The 21,886-nt window shown below is 39.9% G+C and overlaps 1 protein-coding gene across 10 annotated transcripts in view; it reads right to left on the bottom strand.

The window, feature by feature from the left end:
* Positions 1-157: 157 nt before the first annotated feature.
* The window catches only part of pde4cb (phosphodiesterase 4C, cAMP-specific b), an 87,014-nt gene continuing 65,285 nt past the window's right edge, over positions 158-21,886 (bottom strand). For 3 of the 10 annotated variants that reach the window (XM_026323024.1, XM_026323022.1, XM_026323030.1), the window contains 15 exons: positions 18,445-18,636; positions 17,621-17,662; positions 16,679-16,715; positions 14,911-14,984; positions 14,782-14,831; positions 14,037-14,149; positions 11,665-11,758; positions 8,012-8,184; positions 7,829-7,927; positions 7,412-7,576; positions 7,094-7,193; positions 6,456-6,610; positions 5,835-5,957; positions 4,856-5,038; positions 3,960-4,529 (listed from right to left, as the gene is read on the bottom strand). In XM_026323024.1, the coding sequence (XP_026178809.1) occupies positions 3,960-4,529; positions 4,856-5,038; positions 5,835-5,957; positions 6,456-6,610; positions 7,094-7,193; positions 7,412-7,576; positions 7,829-7,927; positions 8,012-8,184; positions 11,665-11,758; positions 14,037-14,149; positions 14,782-14,831; positions 14,911-14,984; positions 16,679-16,715; positions 17,621-17,662; positions 18,445-18,636 (2,170 nt within the window). Of the gene's footprint in view, positions 4,530-4,855; positions 5,039-5,834; positions 5,958-6,455; positions 6,611-7,093; positions 7,194-7,411; positions 7,577-7,828; positions 8,185-11,664; positions 11,759-14,036; positions 14,150-14,781; positions 14,832-14,910; positions 14,985-16,678; positions 16,716-17,620; positions 17,663-18,444; positions 18,637-21,886 lie in introns of all 10 variants that reach the window. The other 7 variants (XM_026323025.1, XM_026323031.2, XM_026323029.1 and 4 more) reach the window with 5 other exon arrangements.

Here is a 21,886-nt window from a genome sequence, read left to right as displayed (position 1 = left end):
TTTTGTTTAAAAGAAGGTTTGTCATTGCCAATTCAGACTGGAAAATGGAATAATCTGACTTTCTTACAGGTTTGAATTGTGTTATTTCCACTTAAACAACTTGTGTTTCATAGAGGCAGACTAATAAATGAAACAAGAATAAAAACATAGGCTGATATAAATTTCCATATAATTTATTAGCATTTTCCACTTAAAACACCCTGAATTCCCAAGACTCTTTTGGCTTAAAATAAGAAACAAAAATATAGTTATTTTCTTTGACAAAAACATTGGAGTGGCAGATGTATACATACTTGTAAAGTATACTTGATTTTTAGGCTCCAGAACATAAAATCAAATGTCCTATGTTACAGTACTTTGTCTTGACAGACACATTTTGAAGAATAAATATTTTTATAGAAGTTTGCACGACACAGTGGCTGAGAAAACGAGACAGCATGAACATTAATGGTCAATGGTTTTCAACACATTTAACACTATATGGCATTAATGTCTTCCCTTAAAGAGCCACAGGGCTGAATTTAATATGCCATTGCAATGCCTCAGATCACTGAGCTACTGCACTTTCAGCTCATTAAAAACTCTTGGTGCACAGAAAAAGACTGCTAAATCAAATTCACATCTCAACACCCCACAAGATGAAAATGCCATGTTCAACTAATGTGTGTGATGTTTTTATTAAATATTAAACTGAAATGCTTCAGAATGGTGTACTTTCACAATAAGAGCATAAAGTGATTAATTTGTTTTGTCGTTCTGTATTATGTTGCTTTTTTTGTTCAGTCACGTCACTGCCTGTACAAAGTACCTAGTGTTTCAGTTTATCTATAGTAACTGGAAAATTAAAACCCATCCCTCTCTGTGCTGCAGAAAAGCTACCAGACACTTAACAGATGGTGTTTATGACAGACTTGCCTCACTGCTGTGTTATAGCTGTCACATAGTGGGACATACAAAATTTGGTTTAGGTAAAAAAAATGAGCAAGATTTTTACATTTAAGTTCATGTTTTTGACATAAATAAAAAAAAAATCAGATGGTTCAAAGAAATCTTAAGAGCAAGAGGCCATAAAAGAGCAAGAACAGTAGTCTTTTTACATTCCTTCATAACTGACTACATATTTTAGATTGTATATAATACATATAGTTTCAGTGGTTTTACTTACTGGTGTTTGAGCTCCATTTTCCTAATTAAACATAGAAACATTATCAAAATTACACTTGGGGAAATGGTTTTTCTACCTATAAAGACAGGACACTGCTTAACCAGTGTTATTAAGTTAGAAGTATTGTACGTTGAAGCTGCTGAGGTGAACCTGGCATTTTCGTCATGTGAAGATATCTGTGCTTTAACTTTTGCAAAGTAAAAAATCCAATCAGCAAGACATGAAAACAAGACATTTATCATTTGGTTGCTTTCACAATGAATAAAATGTATTCTGTAAATTGACAGAATAAATATGGGTTAAAAAGACAGGACCTATTACTGCTGTTATGAGGAAACCTTCTAGCTCCGGTTCTGTTCATTTTTTTTTGTGTGTTTTTCACATGTTGAAACCTCCTTTATGTGCTTTTAACACTCTTTCAGACTCTTTGGATCAAGTCAAAATGGTTTTTGTCAAACTATTTTGTCACAATGCCAGACACTTTAAAAACATATACAAAAGTTTTCTGATTTTTTCTGATCTTTTAAGCTCCAACAATAAGCTTCAGATTTTCCAGAGCTGGGAATGAACCTTTTAGACATCTAAAAAAAATAAAATAAAATAATGCAGGTAAAATGACGCTGTGGTGCTCGGCATGTTAAAAACAACATAATGGTCCTTTAACACCAAGCTCTGACCTCTCCTATCAGGTGTAAGGCTAGTCAATAAAGCTTGCTAGCTGAGTTAATGAAATAATGTTAAGACTAGTGTTTTCTACTACTGCCTGACCAGGAAGTGCATCATATTTTGTGTAGTGCTTGCTTGCTCCCTGGTCTTTCTACTTCAGTGACGGCGACAAACACTGCTCTAGACTGAACTTGGTACAGAGAGAGTCAATAAACTCCTGAAACTACACACATTCTCAAGTCTCAGCTATCTGATTAGGAAAGGGCTGAACAGACGGATCCTAAGTTGCACAAAATCTATTACATTTGCTGCTTTAAATACTGTTAACATGTCTCATTCATAAAAACTAACACTATAAAGTCAGTGACTTTGATACAATCATCAGGTTAAAATCTCTAGTGTAAAAATGTACAGCATCATAGGCTGGCAGGTGTTTGTGTTTTCAACACTTATGGCACACAGTTATCCCAGTCGAGCACTAATGACAATCTTTTTTCATTTAAACTACAGACGACTCATTTCTGTCAGAAACTGTGCTCCCTGTGATCTCTACAGCAGTACCTGTCTGCAGGCTGGGAAAGTAACACCAGTGATTTTGAAGTTCTGAGATTATTCCTGATTCTGGGAAAAAACAAAACAAAACGAAAGCAGGCTATTTATTTAGGAAAACTCTGCCAAGTTCAGGCATCAAGGTCAGCTTGTTTGAGCACAGCATGGGAAAACAGTTGTCAATGTAAACCTTCTAAAGGCAGAAAAAAATAACCCAATTAATGTCATCAGGGAAAAACTGGGCATTTATCCATCTGAAGCTTCAAAAAATAGTAAACTGAATAATACAGAGGTCTTCTAATTCCAATAAAAGCTAACACAATAACAACGTTATGAATTTTGGTGATTTTATGGTCAAGTCCATAAAATCCTGTTTCACCATTGGTTTGTGTAATTCTCAATCACCTGGCCAGTTACTTTCCTGCCCTGCCTTTTGGTACCTGGCATCAGATGTCCTGTACTGTGTTTGTGTGATCAGTAGGCCTACAGTGGGTGAAGCCCTTTGTGTGACTGAAAGCAGAGCTGAACGGCAGAGACGGTAAAGTGCTACTGCGGACCGGAGGCACCCTGATAAAAAAAATGCTTCTCAAGCACATAAACACAGACGAGACTAGCAAATGTGCAACAAAGAACTGTTTGAAAGTCAAAGCCTAAAACAATGACACCATTTAAAATCATCTTAGGTAAAAAAATAAAGCTCAAACTGATTATACAGGTGGTGTCTTGTATTTTCAACAGGTGAGACTGGAGTAAAGTCTTCTTCAGTATTCAATCTCTGCGGTGCTACAAGCTGGTTTAAATACATATCAATTGCTTCGGTTGCCAAATTTTCTCTTAAAGGGTTTTAATTAAATGTAGAGACATGCAGGTTAAACAAAGTCTCAATTGTCTCTGGTTTGGAGGTAAATCAAACAGGAAAGACAGTTTGGGATCAGGGGTCATGTCCAGGGTACCCACTACTAGACGTGCTACATTAGATTTATGTTTCTCTTCATACCCTGAGGTTTAGGTCCATCAATTTTCTTGCTTCTCACCTACATTCTGTATTTGGTAAAATGATTCAATCTCTCACATCATTCTCAAACAAAGAAAACATACTCGCTTATTTCAAACTGACTCAATAATTTCATATCCTTAACTAAAACAGTGGTGCAAAATAAAAAAGACCCTGTCAAACTACCGCGATCCTCATTCGCTCAAGTCCAAATGTTATAAACAGTTATTCTGGAGGAAGACATTTCCTTTACCTTTTGTTCTTGGTAGAGTATCATGCCTTTGCTTCACTCTTCTTCCCAGTTAAAATGCAGCTGTCCTTGACTGGGACACTGAGCTCAAGCTACAACAAAGCAGGATGGGACACAAAGGCCTATTAGGCACCCAAAGAGAGGCTAAATCGAATCTTCTGGCTGAAAAATAAAATAAAACAGAGGGGGAAAGTCCCTCTGTTCTCCAGAGACGGTGTCTCCAGCGTAAAGGGACTGTGGTGATTTTACAGACATTATTGGTAAAGGCCTGCCCTGCCTCCGGATCCGTACACTCAGCATTCATGTCTCTCAGGCGGGGCAGGTAGTGCTGGTTGTTATGTGCCCATATGCAGGCAGGCCACCCCATCACCCTCCTGGCTCAATTCTCTGTCCCTGTTGGCACCCTCCTGCCCTGGCGAGGCCAGCGTCCTATGGGGGTGAGGGCTCCGCATAGACATGGCTGCCAAACTCAGGGTCCGGGGAGGGTGAGGTGAGGGGGGGCGGTACCTGCTGTTGCTGTGAGGGTCCGGAGACAGAGATGGTGATGAGGAGTCCCGGTGCCGCTCCCCAGCTGATTGGGACTCCTCCTCTAAGGGACTTTCCAGGTCAGATTCCACCTCTTCATCCTCTTCCTCTTCCTCCAGAGTGAGTTCAAACTGGAACTTGTCCCCTCCCCCTCCTCCTCCCCCTGAAGTGACAGCTCCCCCAGCTCCCACAGCCTCCTCTCCGGGTCCCAGCTCAGCATGGTGCTCGTCAGGGCTGGAAGGCAAAGGGCTGCGGGGGATCATACTCTGGTACCACTCCCTGTTGTCCTCCAGTGTGTCCAGGATGTCCTGGGCATCAGGGTGCACCAAGTCCGCCCAGGTCTCCCACAGAGGGTGCACAATGTAGTCAATGAACCCCACCTGGTCATACAAAATGAAAAATGACAGTAATGAAAATATGACAGGTATGAATTATACAAAATAAACAGACAGATCCTCTGTCAAAGATCATTTTGATTTGACTGGATAAAGGGTATATCTGTAAATGTCCAGCTATATCTTTTCATATTATATCTTTGTTCATTATTCTGTGATGGGCATAAACATCCTTTTTCATGTTTGCTGTGCAGAAACTTGATTCTCATCTGTGTATTTTAAACACTGGATTTAGACTCCAAATCTGTTACGAATCTACATGTACTGTATCTCTACGTCCCTCTACAGTTCTGTGAGTCAGTAGGTGTTACCTGGCTCTTCTCTATGGAGGCGTTGTGTTTGTCACACATGGGACTGATCTCCATGCCCTTGTCCCGCTCTCGATCTCCTTGGGTGAAGAACTCCACCATGATGCGGTCCGTCCACTGCCGGTACAGCTCTAGAGGTTTGGTTGGGTTACTCAGGTCGGCACAGTGGACCATGTTCTGCAGAACCTGGAGGGGAGACACTTAATCAGACCCTGCTGGTGTTGATGCTATACTTCTATGGACAAGATTAGATTAGTACTGGTACTTCTAACCAGATCTTCCTGTCAATCTGCCACTGTAGGTGGGATTGTGAGGTATTTGATTTTCTGATGATTATTTATGAACTGTAAATTAAGAGGCTCAGCCATGGCCTGAGCTAAATATGCACTTGCTGTAATTAAGGCTACAACTAACAATTATTTTCATGCTCAAATGATCTATTAACTAATTTTGTTGATTCATTAATTAATATTTAAATATTTATATGAATTACCCAGTGTAAAAAAACAAAACAGAAAGCTATAAAACTTCATACCTGAGGGGCTGAGAGCAATTATTTTGGCACTGTTGCTTTCAAAATGTTGGTTAAATAGTTAAATATAATTGTCTTTAACCCTCTCTTCCTTCTTCCAGCACCTAAACCACATTATACCACATTGGTAAAACACTACAGTTGAGATGCTATGACTATTTTGTATCCAGTATGCAGCAGCATTTTCACACAAACTCTCTGGTTGAACGTACAAACAGCTGTGCAGTTTGTTGTGCGTAACTAATAAGTAAATGTGGAAACACAGTACTGTGTATTATTTACAGCTCACTTGGAATATGTATTTTATAAAGAGTCATGATGTATTCATTAAGTATGTCGTTTGTGACTCTAAGCTCTTACTGTAAGTTTTTACCTTGTCCATACTATTGCTGAATGGCACTACACAGTATTTAGTATGTCTACTGTGACACCAGCAGGGGGTGCTCTCACCTGGATGCGGTCAGAGTAGTTGTCTAGCAGCAAGACTCCCAGACTGGTCACCTTCTTGGTCTCCACCATTGTCTTCATGTCCGCCAGGAAGTTCATGTGTTTGGACATATCTGTGGCCAGCACCTGAAGAGAAGAACAACCACACAAATGCACATCTTTAGTCACTGATTTCAATGAAATAGTGTGTAAACATACTGGCTGTGTACTTTTCCCCTGTATTTCTAAAGACAACAGTGGCTGGTGATTCCCTTTAAACATGTGGGATCTTGCCCAAAACTGAGATTTTAGTGACAGACCAGTGATAGACACAACATCCATAGTCATAGTACAACAATTAAAACATAAAATTAAGATTGTTTGCATGTTCTGGATGCTCTGAATATATGCTCTGTCATTATTTAAGCATTTTGTCTACTGTTTTTTTATGGTGCCTGTTAACTCTCTGACTTTCCTTTGACCAACAATTGTAACTGTCTGTCAGTGCTCTCATGCAACAATTGCATATTAATGGCTTTACAAAGTCCATTACCAGATACTGTATGTACTGTAAAGCAGCTGTAATCAAAGTACATTCACTGCGCGCAATTGTCAATGAACCAAACAAAAAGATAAGAGTCTTACCATATCGATCACCATCTTACGGAGTGAGTCTCTCTGTTTCTTGCTGAGGTTTTGGAAAATGTCACAGTTGTCTTCTTGGAGCAGTTTGAATCCCACAGCGAGATGGTGGTTCTCTAGCACCGAGGCATCATTGTACATCAGCGCCAACTCCGAACCTGCAAAGATGTGGGTTGGAACTGTTAAAACTGTTTAACAGGGAACGTCAAACAGTGAAGTGGTAGGCCCAGTCTAAATGACATCCTTTGCCATATTGTGCAAAAGCAGACACAAAATGAATACAGCCCAATCCCCCTGCAAGGATACAACAGTATTGAAAAGAAAAAGACTGTCAGCACTGATTACTAATGATTACTGATTACTAAACAAACTGCAAATCAAACTGTTGAGTATTTTAAAGGGTATGAAAGTGTTTTAATGTTTAACATTGTTTAGGTGTTAAAATGTTTCTGAGCTATGGTTTTTACATTCATTTCAAATTCTTTCAATGATATTTAAATTCTCCATTAAGCCTGGGATAAATGTCACAATTTGAGAAGAGTTTGAACACTTTTGAAAAGCTTTGCAACATCTTTTTTTTGGGTTCCTGTTGAGACCAAGCCTGTTGTGGTAGATGTGGACAGAGAGTGAGAGCAACTTACTGGTGTTTATTAGGAACTGGTTGGTGACTCCTGGGTGATCGACATCATGAATGGCACTGGCAAACAGAGCAGCCATGATCTCCAGGTCAGTGAACACCGCCTGGGACAAACAGAAAGCACACTCATTCAAAATAAGTGCATTTTTATTTTAACAGTAACTTATTTTGAACACAAACAGCACACTGGGAGGTCAAAGTTTTGCCTCAAAACAAAATCCTTGGAGCTAGTCTGTAGGTATTATGCACAGGTATCTACCTGTATAACCAAAATCAGTGCTTATTGGAATTTGCAAAGTAACCAACAGCTTCCTCGGCTCACCTCTAATGCAGGGGTGGACAGGAGAACATGGGTGGACTGCACCACATCAGCTGCATGGATGTTGTTGTGATAAGCTACATCAGCATGGTAATGGTCCTCCAAAGTCATCATGAAAGTGATGAAGGTGTCAATTGGGATCTTGAAGGTCTTCAAGAGGTCCCGCTCCTAGTGGCAGGGCAGAACAAGAAGGAGTCTGAGTCACATTGTCCTATTTTTGTCCGGTGGTGTTAAGTTGATTCTAATCACCACAGAATTTGCCAGAAAGATTTTCCATAAATCAAATTTGTTGGATCAGAGCACAAAATGCACTGTAAACAAGTGCAAACTTTAAAGTTAACTTTATAGACCTTCATGTGCAAAAAGAATTTCATGACATTCAAATCTTTTTTTCTGCTATGTTGTGAAGTTTCTACCTACCTGGAAGATAGAGTACATGATCACCGTCAGAGGGCGGTTTCCAGAAAATTCTGCTACCTTGAAAATATCCAGACCCCAACGATTAATGTCCTCAATCTCCTGGAGGCGAACAACAGGACATCTATAAGTCACAGGTTTGCATGTGTGTGTGTGTATCATGTATGTTAGTGTGTGTGAACACACCTTGGCCAGCAAGCCTTCTTGTGGAGTGTTGACGCCAAAGCGGGGGATGCAGGTGGGTGCTAAGCTGGGGCTTTGTGTGGCCTTTTTCACTCCGCTGATCTGTGACATTGGCCTCTTCTTCTTCTCCTTCTCCTTAAGAGGTGGGGACAGGATCTCCACGTCATGTTGTTTCTCTGCAACACAGACATAAAAACATGCTGTTCATCATACAGTATCTGTAGTAACAGATTACTTGCAACACTCATTGAATCCTTAACTAATGGGCTATGAAACAAAGGGTCTGGATTTTTTTCCTTGAGTTTCTATCTTGTCACTACATTGCATTGACACTGGCCATTTAAGATCGTTTGCCATACGTGGGTGTTTTTTGTATCAGCTTATGTTTTTTGTTTCCAATGTGTAATCTGTAGATTACACTATTATAGGAGAACAACATCCATGAGGTCTATTTTGTGCACTGCAGTAGCAACTGTTCTTTTTGAATGCACCAAATCCATGCATAATTGTGTTTGTGATTCAATTTTAAATAGATAAACACATTCATCCATCCATCCATCCATCCATCCATCCATTATCTATATCCGCTTATTCCTAACCAGGGTCACAGGGATCTGCTGGAGCCTATCCCAGCTCTCTTTGGGTGAGAGGCAGGGGTACAGCCTGGACAGGTCACCAGTCCATCACAGGGCCACATAGAGACAAACAACCTCACACACTCACACTCACTCCTATGGGCAATTTAGAGTCACCAATCAACCTGACATACATGTTTTTGGACTGTGGGAGAAAACCAGAGTACCTGGAAAAAACCCATGCAAACACAGGGAGAACATGCAAACTCCACACAGAAAGGCCCCTGACAGGTTGCGAACCCAGGCCCTTCTTGCTCTGAGGCAACAGTGCTAACCACTCATCCACTGTGCTGCCCAGATACACATTCACATTTTGCTAATTACTTTACATTCCATAGCCTGTAAGTGACAGTGAAAACATGATTTTAGAAATATGTCCAAATTTATTAAAAATAAAAACTGAAATATATTCAAATATTACTGCTATTATTGTACTGACAACATTGTATTGATCAGAAATCATTTTACAAGTACAATTATATTATACAATTACTACTACGGATCCAGCTACTACTAACACTGAAAATATTAATACTTGTGACTGAACCATCTGATACAAATTCTACTAATAATACAGATACTACAACTGCTACTACTGATGCTGTACTAACTCTGCTGCTACTGCTGCAGCCAGAACTACTAATAGTAGTAAGCATACACTTATAACAATGACAGATTGATGCAGCAGAGCCAAATCCTTGCCCTCTGTTACCCATACTGCAATGCAACTGCTGACAGTTCAGTCTGAGGTTCGGGTGAACTATGGTAATATCCGATAAAAACAGCTAAACCTAACTCGAGCTATAGAGGTCAGGTAATCGGAGGCATAGCTGACTAAAATGACGTCATTTGAGGCAGTTTAACAGACTTTTGAAGAGCTGTAAATATGTTTTGTAAAATCAGAGATGTGATAGCAAACACATACTACTTCTACTAAACTACTATTACTACTACTGACAGAGTACAACCATAGCAATTGCTTTGTAATGCCTACGTCAAACACTAGCAAATTTCATGTAGACATACAGCTTATAAAATACACATGTCACATAAAGTTATTAACATGTTTTTTGTTAATACCATGAAAACTCAGCATCTCCACAGCACTGGAATATTAAGTACAAAGTCAACCACAAGATATCACTAAGGACTGAGACTGAAACTATCCAACAGCTTTTCAGCTGAGGTGAGAAAACAGGACAAACATGCACAGGTATAATTATGTACAACTGCAGTATACAGATGTACTGTCAGAGCACAACAAGGTGTATATACAATAAATGTATACTAACTGCTATATTTCAGTGGGTGGAGAATATCAACAGCAGAAAGCTAAGGATGATGAGCAAAACCTGACAGCCTCTCAGGAGCTTAACACTGTTTTGAGCTTGATGACGAAGCACATCGCATGTTTTTCCAAATGTAGGTTTGAAAAGGCTTTGTGACGTTTACAGGTTGGAGATTTTTTTTTTAAAAAAACACCCACAATGATGCAGGTAATCCTTAATGCGAAAAAAAAAAACAAACATAAAAATCCCTAAAACAAGATTTCCACCGAGAGTATTAATATAATCCCCATATGATTTGTTGACCCAAAGGTGCTGTCCCAGCAGGCACGGTTGTGTTAAATATGACTCATCCGTTTTTGTACAAACCAAAGAAATAATGATCCAATTTTTGACATCACAGGCAGCCTGCTTTACCTCATGTCCACATATTATCCTCTGTATTTTCCATCCACGTATATTTCATTAGGACAGCAGCAATGACTGATGATGAGTCCAGACACAAGCACACTCCACCATAAGGATGCAGAACGACCAGGGTGGCAGCGTCACACGAAGCGCTGTCTGGCCTTTCTCACCTCTCTCACAGTGCCTCCTCTTCCTCACACCCAAAACCATGGTGTTCATTTCCAAACACAGCTGGGCTTGATGCCGAGGGACTCATATCAAAACAGCATCCGACTGACAGCTCCATCCTCATTTGGCTGGACCTCCATCCTGCCGGCAGGGCTGTTGAAGACTGAGCCTCCTATTGATGCAACACGCCGTGAAATAATATTGCACCCTGTTGCTACGACAACGCCACACAATGTGTCCGGGAATGCTGTCTGTCGCCGCGCCTCCTCCTCTTTCAGGGAAGAAAAAATACTCACCTTATCCATCCATCCCTTTTAACACAGTCCTCTCTCCCTCCTCTCCTTTAGAAACATGCTCTCCTCATATTTTCAATTAAAAAAACATCATCCTTCCACAATTCATCGATGTAACAATTTCTCTCCTTCCTTGCCTGTTAAAAAATGTTAAAAATCCCTTCTCTGTTCCTTTATAAATCCCCCTCTTTCACTTCCTTTCCTTCAAAAACAACCTCCTCCCTTTTCAAAAATCCATTGGTATTTTGTATCTTCCTTTTTTCCCTCCTTCCTTCAAATCTCAGTCGATCTGCGGTCTTTTATCCATTTTTATTCCTTGAATCTTTCTCTTTTTTCTTTCTGCTTCACTCCCCTTTCCAAAAAAGCTCTCATCTTCACTTCAATAAAACACAAACTATTCCTCATCATTTAAAGACCTCCTACTGAATAACATAGTGCATGCTGAAGGTCAGTTTGGTGTAATGCTCATTTAATACAACTGACAGTCATTAAAAGCCAGATGATGCAATTATTCATCTCTATCTGTAACAATCCTGTTGTCCATCACATTTTACTCTATAGCAATGAGAGCATAGTAAACTCACACTATTATAAACCAACACAATTCAAGTGGCGCAAACTACACCCTCCAAAATATCCAGACAATTTAATGGACACATCTCTCAAACAACTTCCACAAAAACTGAACCCTATAAACATGTTCAGTGCAGATCTTCCTGCAGGACTGTTGTATTAGATTGTGTTGCATTTAGCAGAGAGTGTGTGTTTCCATCAAAACATGGCTTTAAAATGTATTTGCTTTCTGTTTAGGTTTCCAGTGAGCAGCAGCATTTGTTTATTTGTGTACATCAGGTATTAAAACTCACCTAAGAAGGTGCTGGCGATGAACTCTGACACCTGATTCCCTGAGCGGCTCGTCTCTGACAGCTGGGTCAGCTCACGATTCAGCATCCTCTTAAACTGTGCACAAGACAAATGCAAGCATGTGGTCAGTCCAAGTAGAGTGCAACACAGTATCATATGTATGTAATGTATGATTAAGTTTAATAATAATTAATATAAATATTTATATTTTTTTCCATCTGCATTGTACTCTTTCCACTATCAGCCTTCAGATAGTGGAAATCAGCTGTTAAAACTCACTTCTCAAGAGAATGTACGTGCATTTATCTTTCCATCCACATTATTATTTTGCTTTATTTAGGTCTTCTTAGTCTTTGATTATATTTATGTTAAATTCTTATGTTATTTATCCACAATAAGCCACAATAAGTGGCTTACCCAAATAGCTACTATGAGAATAGGCAAGAGTGTAAATATAAATCAAATCGCAATATTAAGGAAATAGGGGGACATTGAGACTGATGTGTTACTATTATACAAGTGTGCATTAATGAACATTAATAAAAATTCTCTCCATAAAATACTTAAGTACTTAATGACTTTTTTTACATTACATTTTTACTGTGCTTTATTAACATAACACAAGATGAAATAAAAACACAGGGAGCCCCGTCTTTCTGTCATTATATGATAAAGCATTATTATCTTTGTAGCACACAATTCGCATTCACTCCATTTGAAATGCATATAATGTAAAGTGTGATGTTTTTGTAATATATCTGTATGCATTTGTATCTATTATACACCTATTTATCTACCAGAAGAAAATCTCAAATATGTTTGTTTGTGTTGTTTGAAAGAATTTGCAGCAGGAAAAACAAAAGTGTTAAGGTTTCCCCCTGAGCTTTATCGCAGCAGTGGCTTCCACTCTGATTATGTAACAGCTCCGGCACGTGGTGACTGAAGGCGGAGGGAGGGTGTCTCCGTGAGAGAGAGAGAGGGTGATGCTGCAGTGGTTACACACACACACACACACAGCGTCCACACATCAACACATACATACTGATATCAAATATAATCCTGTAACTATAAGCAAAACTGTCCTTTTATCATCTGACATATATGTCATATTCTTGCTGCTGTGAACTAAGCCACAGTTCTCACACTACAAAATCATGTCAGCTGCCCTCTCTAACATGCATTTCTTTGGCCTTTCTTCTATTGTTGTTTCTCATACATGCACAGTCACATACACATACTCAATATTTAACCCATTTTTAGAACCAATCCCATGTCAGATCTGACAGGCAGGCTCACTCAGCATTCAGACCCCTGAAAAGCCTGTGCTGCCGATCAATAGATCCCAGTGTAAACAAGGCAAGCGCTCCCCGTCTCTCACCTGTCTGAGTCTCCAGCACAGACAAACCCAGAGCGCAGACGCAGGCATGTCAACCCACGCATGTTGATGTTACAGGACACTAAAATCCAAAACTACAAGCAGGCTAAGTGCTGGCTTTAGTAACGGGATGATATCTGCTCCCTCAGTTCTGCTCCATGCTCAGCAGGGATGGTTTGAACATGGCAAGAAGTCCGCTCGGAGGTAAAAGTTCCCATAGTCCCATGTGCTGCTCTGGAGGTGAGGGGGAGGGTTGGAGGGGAGGGTGGGGATGTGGTCTGTCATCTGGGGAAGAAAGGGTGTGACAGCAGTCTCTCATCCAACAACTGTCACACACTGTGAATGAGAAACATAAAGAGGGAGAGAGGGAGGGAGAGGCTCTGAGGAACCCCCCATCCCCCGCCCTCCATGCTGTTTCCCCCTCTCTGCCCTATCAGATTTGTCTGGCTTCAGGGGCTCGGTGAAGGAGAGGGATCTGATTGGCTGATTAGTAGAGAGAGGCGGTTTGCGAGTAGCAGCCAGACAGTGGAGAGAAGCAGGAAGGAGGGAAGTGGGGAGATGAAAATTAACTCTTTCAGAAGAGGGAAACTCCATTCATGAACCTGAATGTTCAATCTTTGCAAGGCAGTGGGATGTTGCTTAAAATGACATTTTCCCCTCAGAGGCGATTGAGACTTGAGCTAATTAAACAGTGTAAACAAATTCTTTTAAATACTGAAAACTGCTTCCAAAACAAGTAACAGGTATATTCTGTCTTTTCCTGCTGATGCATTTAGGGTTATTCTGGATGAGGTTGAACTTTCAACAATTTAAAGGTGGAACAAATTATGGCGTCCATAAGGAGGATACGCTGTTCGGAATTATACCTATAAAGTGCTAAAATCTGTCTTTTGATAAAAAGGACACAAGCACACAAGCCCATAGGTCTGAAATGAAAGGTTTGGTGACAACTACACAGACGTATTAAGGTTTCTTAGAGAGTCTGTCTGGAGTCCTCACCTTATTGGATGCCATCTCACTGACAGAGTGTCTCGTCTGCAGGGTCTCCAGCTGGTCCAAACACCAGTCCAGCTCTTCCAGTGTCTCCATCGCCAGTTTCTGGTAAGACTCCTCTGAAAGGTCAGAGGTCATACAAACACAGGTCAAAGGCTAGCAGAGGTCTACATAACCTTAGCTTATTAAGAATGTTATCATCTCTGCTGTACTTTGAACATCACTAGAGGTGCCACTCGCAGCATCACTGATCAACAGATTATCGAAATTCAGCTTCAGGATTTTGTCAGTGTGGGTCTTTGACAAAGACATATTTGAAATGAATATTTCCAGTGGTCCTTCAGTTGGAAATGTGATCAAAAGACCGGAAACATGTTCATGATGTGAGCACAAAAAAAAAACCCCAAAACATAAAGATTTTTGTTGTCGAATGATGTTATACTTGGATGCATCACTCAGGAAATGACACAGAAACTATATAATATTGATGAACACTATAACCAAACTGTACCACATTGTTTATATTGAATAAGCTAAAGGTATAAACTAAAGTCTTCAATAAAAACTGATTTTTACCATAAAATCAATTAAAGCTCCACAATATTTTCACTGTAAAACAAAAACATATCAAGGCAGTATTGGTGATGAAAAGCATTAAAGCAGATGTAGACAATTGGCATCATTGATGAGAATGAATTTCATCCCTGTATAAAATCTCAGTGTCTCATCATGCAGAGACGTTAACACTGACCTGCGAGACAAGGCTTGCACATGGATGGCTGATTGCTGCTTGAGGGCCGCCTGAAACAAGAAACAGATGGTGTGAGTGAAATAACAAGAAACAAAGAGTTAGCCACCCACTCTGTTTTCTTGGGCTTACTTGGTTCCCACACGATCTTGCAGATGTGTCAGAACAGCAAAGTTACTTCTCACTGTTCGTAGACTGGCAAGAACCTACAAAAAAGAGAAAGAAGTGAGTACTGGCTGTGCATAATCCCAGGTCATCAGTGATATCTTGTGGTTGACTTCATCATCATATATATGTGGTGACCCAACATCTCTACAGTACTGTGCAGAATTGTTAGGCAGGAAAAATTCACAAGGGATGCTCTTAATATAACTGACATAAATACTTTTTCATTTATCAATTAACTTCATGCAAAGTGCAGTACAGGGAACAAAACCTAAACCTAATCAGTATTCAGCTGTTTCCCCTTTGCCCTTAAACCAGCAGCAGTTCGTTCAGGTTTCTTCCTGTATGGAGTTTCTCACGGTACTTTGCAGCACCTTGGAGAAGCTGCTGCAGTTCTTCTGTAGATACAGGCTGTCCCAGTGTCTTCTATGTTCTCAGGTGATCCTAGACACCATGCTGCTCTGCTCAGGGCTCTGCTGCCTCTGAAAACAGTTCTTCATGAACTCTAGTGCAGGGCTTGTTGTCCTGTACAACGGGCTGCACAATGAACCTGGGATCAATCAGACACCTGATGGTGTGTGATAAGAATCTAAAACATATAAACTCCCTAAAACGTCTGCACAGCACTCTATATTTAGTATGGGAATATTTTAAGACCTGAGGCTGTTGTTAAAAATGACAAATATTATCATTTCTTTATAGCACCACCTTTTGCAGTGTCAAAATGACATGAATCTGCCATTGAAATTTGTACACATGCATAATTAAAAAATATTGGCTTGTCGAACTGGATCTTCTGATGTGAATTTTTGACAGTCATCTACTGTAAACTAATGGTTACTGATCTACTTCACAGGCATTTTAGTCCCACTCATACAACTGTTTGAGTGGGATCACTAAATCATTCTGATTTCCAAAGCTCTGTAGTTTCAGAGTTGATGTTTGTTCTTGTTCTGGGTCTGGATACACCCATCTGCTTGTTTCACAACAGCAACAGAGGTGACTCACAAAGTTTTGTAGCAACATCCATTCGTACAGCATCTACTGTGTAGTTTAGTAGTAGAGTAGTTTCATATTTAACTGGGGGTGAGCCAAATGTAAATGTTGGATAACAGTTTGGAAACATGCACACATATTGTGCTAAGGGTCTAGAGTTGAAGAGTGCATACACACATAAAGACTCAGAACAAATTGTTCAATACAAAAAGAGTGTGTGTGGGTGTTTTCTGTGAAAAATAAACCATCTCTTATTTCTCAAACCTGTGAGTAAGGCCCAATGAGGAGCCATGTGCATTGTCTGAATAGACCTACACCTTCAATTAGACACTAGTAGATGGGATGGAAACACTGTACGTTAGAGGTTGTTCATGGAATCATCAAGCTTTTATTACTTTAAGTCAATACCCACTACTACAGACCAAATACAATACAGAGAAGACCAGCAACATCCCATCACACCAATCTAACCATCTCATACAACTTTTAAAACTTTGTGATTGCATTTTTCAGAAAACTTTAGCAGCTACACTACAACAGAAAACCACAAAGGCCTCCTCAATCTGACCATCTGACCTCTGCTGTACTCATTAAATTAATAGCAGAAAACAGCCACAGTCTGTTGAGGTTCTGCTTTTTTTTTTTTTTGTTTGTTTGGCTTTTTTTTTCAAATTGACGAAACTGCATGAAAGTATACACGACACTGCATTGTTGAAGTATATGTGTAAATGTCACTAACCTGTGCAAAGGGAGTCACTATCATGTCTTCTCCATGGCTGAAAACAAAACACAGACAAACACACACAAACATCCAGTGAAAAAGACAAGTGAGAAGGGAGAGACATGCGACGGGCAGGCTCAGGATATTCCAAAACCTCACACCACAAAAACACAAATAATGACAACAAATATGTTTGTTGCCATTAGGATCATAATGAGGGTTGTACAGAAATGCTACAGTTGGGTGAGAGCCATGTTTGGTCCCAGATATCACGCTGGATATAGGGAGAGGAGATTTCTTGGGTTATACAACTATTTCTTGGAGGCAAAGATGCAGATTAGTGTTAAACCTCAGTGGGCAGACCCTGCTTCAGTGAAGTTCAAATTAGACTTGTTTTGAAAGCATTTATCAATACTGCATTTATCTGTCATTATCAGCTTGTTATGTAAGTTAATATAGATTTAAGACCTCCAGGAAACAGTAAATATTTTTGGAACAAGGACTATGTGCAGTTTGGGAGCAGCAGTCATGTGTTGGGATCTGGGAAAACCAACTTTTGGAAGGGTAGAGCTCTCAGGAAGCTTTTGCATCACCACATGCACTTCATAACCATTCAGACTTTAGGGCGAATCCATGCTTCCAGAGGAAAGTATGTCAGGGTGACACTCAAGTCAGACTGTACATCTCGGTCTAGCAAACCTAAGACTGTAGCCATCATTTCACTGTTAGGGAAATAAAGGCCAAAATATCAATGTGATTTATTTTCTGAGCCCCATTATCAAATTGGTAAATAATTGTCTTCCCCTGGGATCACTTCAGACATGGGTGCAACCAGATGCCACCAGATTTTTTTTTTTGCAGCGGTGTCGTGAGAGAAGTAATGGGTTTGACACATGAAATACTGGCACAGCCAAAAGAGACAGACAGAGAGCTCATAGCAATCTTCACACTTTGTCTCACCGAGGTAGCCAACTGACTTCCCAATGCTTCAATCCCTCCTCCCTTCAAAACAAAGGAGCGACAGCTATTGGTGGTCGAGGCCCCATTTACACTCTGGCTTCAAACAGACTGCTAGCTGCACAGAGAAATCCTTAGCTGTATAAACAAGCACAAATTGGATGAAAAACTAGTTCTGAGCTAAGATTTTAGTATTGCCATGGCTGGTTACACCGCCCAATATAAGCTCTGCTACCAAAAGCCTCTTTAAAGCCAGAAATGTATTTTTTGAGTGTAAATAGGACCTTGCAAGTGTTTACATAAATACAGCACATATTGACGATAAATTCCAGTGAAGCCGTTGCGTCATCTGATGATATAATGACTCTATACTGTATAAAGATCAAATGATTTCAAATGAAAGATCCTTAATTTAAATTTTCTAAAAAAAAGACAGACTTTACATTTCCTCATCTTTTTTTTTTTAGATATAATAGGAATTTCATTATTTTTGTTAAATAATTCTAATAATAAAAGTAAGTGGGAGTAAAAGGAAATATGGACATTAAATAATTTGTTGCTGTCCAGTACCTAGTCTAGACCCAGATAAATATGCAAACATCTTTAAACATAAGGTTGTTAAATAAATAAGAGCTTTTAATCCTTTTATCAACTGATGCTATCAGAAAGTTAGTTTCTTCTGAAAAGACAGTGACCTCTTCAACAGATTTCCCTACAAATCCGACTCTAGAAATCTTCCAGTGTGAAATTGCACATAAAATAGGGGCTAAAGACATACTGGACCACTGATGTCAAAATGTCTTGGACGATATTTTTGAAATACTCACAGGTCGCTGGCAGTGGACGAGTTGCGGGACATGGCTTTGGGCGAAAGGTCGAAGTCTGAGTCAGAGCGGTAGAGGAAGGACTCACGGCGCTGACTGTGAGGGAAGTTGGCCTGAAGTACCAGACCAGAACCCGGGCTAGTCTGAGAGTCCAGTGGACTGCGACCCACTGACAGGCCATTCTCCACATCAAAACTACAGAGAGGGAGAGAGAGAGAGAAGAAGAAGAAGAAATACATAAATACTACTGATACCTCTGTTATTTCCACCTGCCAATAAATCTTATTGTCGCCATTATTATTTTAAATCTATTAATACAGGTGGTCTGGAACAAGCTGCCGTGCATGTAAAGCAAAAATCAACAACCCTGTGACACCCAGTCTATTCTGATACCAATGTAACACAGCTCTTGCAACTGCTGAAGATGTGCACATGGAGAGATACATGAAGATAAAGCTATGACAAGCTACAATGAGCTGCGATAAAACCTTTTTAAGGTTTTTATTTTTCAACCACGGTGCTGCTAACACACAACACCAGTAAAATCAACAACAAAGCAGCTAAAACGATTAAAAAACATATTCACATGATACAGTTCTCTATGAAAACTCAAAGAACAAAATGCACTGGGCAGCACGATAGAAAGGTATGATTTAAATTTTCTTCCCTGACTGTGAGAATCCTTTTTAAAAAGGTGACCTTGTGATTACTTGCTTTTTGCAATCAAACACACACTCACATACCTTTCCTTCCAGCATCTGCATATGACGTCAACACTGACTTTGTGCATGTTACGTCAGTCGAACTACTTACCCATATAACCCCCCCCCCACCAATCACCATCAGCCGCACCACAGCAACCATATTTAAAGGCACCCCTATTACTCAACAAAGATCTCCCCACTATGTATATAACATACAGAAGCTTCAGTATTGAAATTGGATTCTAGTATGATAAACATAAAGCGTTTGAATTTTCATTAATCTGCCTTTTTGCCTGTGGATTCAGTTTAACAGTATCACAGTCGTTCTTGGCCCTGATTTAATCCTTTTGAAATCCTTCCAATCAGGATGAGGTCAGTCTGCAGGCTTTGAATTGCATGGTGTGGCATTGCAAATATTCACTTAATAAATTCCCTTTTACAGAAAACTTCCCTCCGAACAAACTTGATGTTTTGGTTTTTTGTTCACTATACCATGCAACCACAAATGTGCAAAATACAGAAAGATGAACAAAGAGGGACAGAGGAGAACTTGGCTTTGAGCAACAGATGTGTTAAAGCGTATCAACAGGGAAGGTATTTGGAAAATGATTTGCAGCCTCTGGGTTTTTCTCTCTCTCTTAATAAAGCTCTGCCTTGCTCAAGTACACGCTGACTCTACAGATCAGGGAGCAGAGTGTGCTGTTCATTCCTCAGACTGCTGCAAGTGTTTTAAAAGACTGAAACCAGCTACCTTTTGATCACAACCATTCACCTCTTCTTTGACCTAAATTCTTTTGTGATTGAAATGAGACTTTAAAGCACCATTATGTTGCTACTTGAGCTGTAATTTGAAATGATTTGTGTTTGTGTTTTATTAAATTAGATCTATTCCCATCCACAACAGCCATGCCCCTTTGCCTTGTATAACAATAGAAAACAGAGCACCATCAGAGAAAGGGAAGGTTGATCTGTGTCTATTTTTAGCTCAGCCCGCCTCCAGCGCTCCAGCAATAGCAGTGCCTGATAAATGAAAGATGGCTATTAGGCAATTTAAGCTGAATGAAACAGACCCAGTTCACAGGAGCAGGGAGAGACAGAGAGGTGAGGCAGAGGAGGTGGGGGTGACTGTATCCAGCATAGTGATGTGGTTCAGCATCTCACACCTGATTGGTGCGACATTGCTGACAGGGGCAGGGCTGCAGCAGGGCTTACCTCAACGTTGGCACAGCCACCCCCACCCCCCTCTTGCACCCTACCTCCCCCTGGCTCAGTGTAGTCAGCCGTGACGAGGCTCCATCAGAGGAGACCAGTGACGTCAGAAGCTATAAATAGATCTGCCTGCCAGGAAAGAGGGGAACTGGGAGACTTGTGACGGAGCTGACGTAGATATGCCCCCCGAGGCGGAGTGCAGATGATTTCTCCCCATCTCATGCATACATATACATGAAGGATTTTCAAAAATAATTTTGATTGATCGATGCTAAAACATTTCATGATGACTCTAAGTAGAAAAATATGACTGGTCTTTTCATTCTTCTTCACGCTTCTCTTAGCACTCCGTATTTCTTATTATCTTTTATTCTGCTGAATCTTTTTTACTGAGCAGGTGTTAATGCGGACAGTCTATATGACCGGTGCCAGTGCCAAGATTGTACATGGTCAGATCTCTGCTGGTACTGCTGAAGTAGCATCCTTAAAGCAAACAGTCGGACTACGCAACACAGTGAAATAGAAAGTGATGTCAGGTGTGAATTTAAACTCTCACATTCCTTGAACAACCTGAAGAATCTGTCAGTCGGTTTCTAATCAATCTGACGTGTTTACACCCTCACTGGTAAAATATAATCACACCTCTTTTTCTGTCTACCTGAAATTTTCTTCTCACCAGTGGAAAAAAAGACTGTAAAGCAGAAATATAGCCCCCACTGACTGGATGATACTGAATTTGCACAATGAATCAGTTTAAATATGACTGCACAAAAGATGACTAAATACAAAACAGGATGAAGTAATGCCGCTTACTTGAAAAACAGGAAACTATTTACATGAACTGCATTAGAGTGAATCTGCTCACTAAATGTAGTTATTCATCTTTTTGTATTTGCTTTTCTTAGATTAACACATTCATTTTTTCAGCAGCTGTCACTAGAGCTTGTCATTGGTCAGTGATTTGTTTAAAACCAGCACAAATCAACAAGCTTCTCACAGTGAGACAGCGCCCACTATTGTGCAAAATATGCTACTGCAACACCTGTCAGATATTCTATACATCTGTTCTGTACTAATACAATACCTGTTTAAAGTAAGTACCACATTTCTAAGGCACATAAGATAACGTCTCTGATTTCCAAATAATTTCCAGATATTTCTTAATGCAGTCAACCCACAGCCTCAATCAGGATTTCCAGCGTTCCCATTCTAAAATTCCTAGACTTTTCCATGACTTTTTATAACCAAGTTCGAAGTGTAAACTATACCTCTAAAATGGGCTCATTCTTCCATCCTTATTGACTCATTGTTCTTAATTTTTGTTTCTAGTTTAGTAAAGTTCTAAAACAACTCATGCAATTAATATGTCAAATATTCTGCAAACTTAATTTTTAAAGTAATTTATTTGTAAAAGTTCCTGCACTATGTGGTTTTGTTTTGCTGCTTAAACACAACAGTGTTGCACTGACAGTGGACAGAAGCATTATGTCTCCTTGAGGGGATATTAGGGTTCTTCTGCAGGAAGGAACAAG

The sequence above is a fragment of the Mastacembelus armatus genome, chromosome 4, assembly GCF_900324485.2.
Source record: "Mastacembelus armatus chromosome 4, fMasArm1.2, whole genome shotgun sequence".
Lineage (NCBI taxonomy): Eukaryota > Metazoa > Chordata > Actinopteri > Synbranchiformes > Mastacembelidae > Mastacembelus > Mastacembelus armatus.
This window is presented reverse-complemented; position numbering and strand designations above follow the sequence as displayed.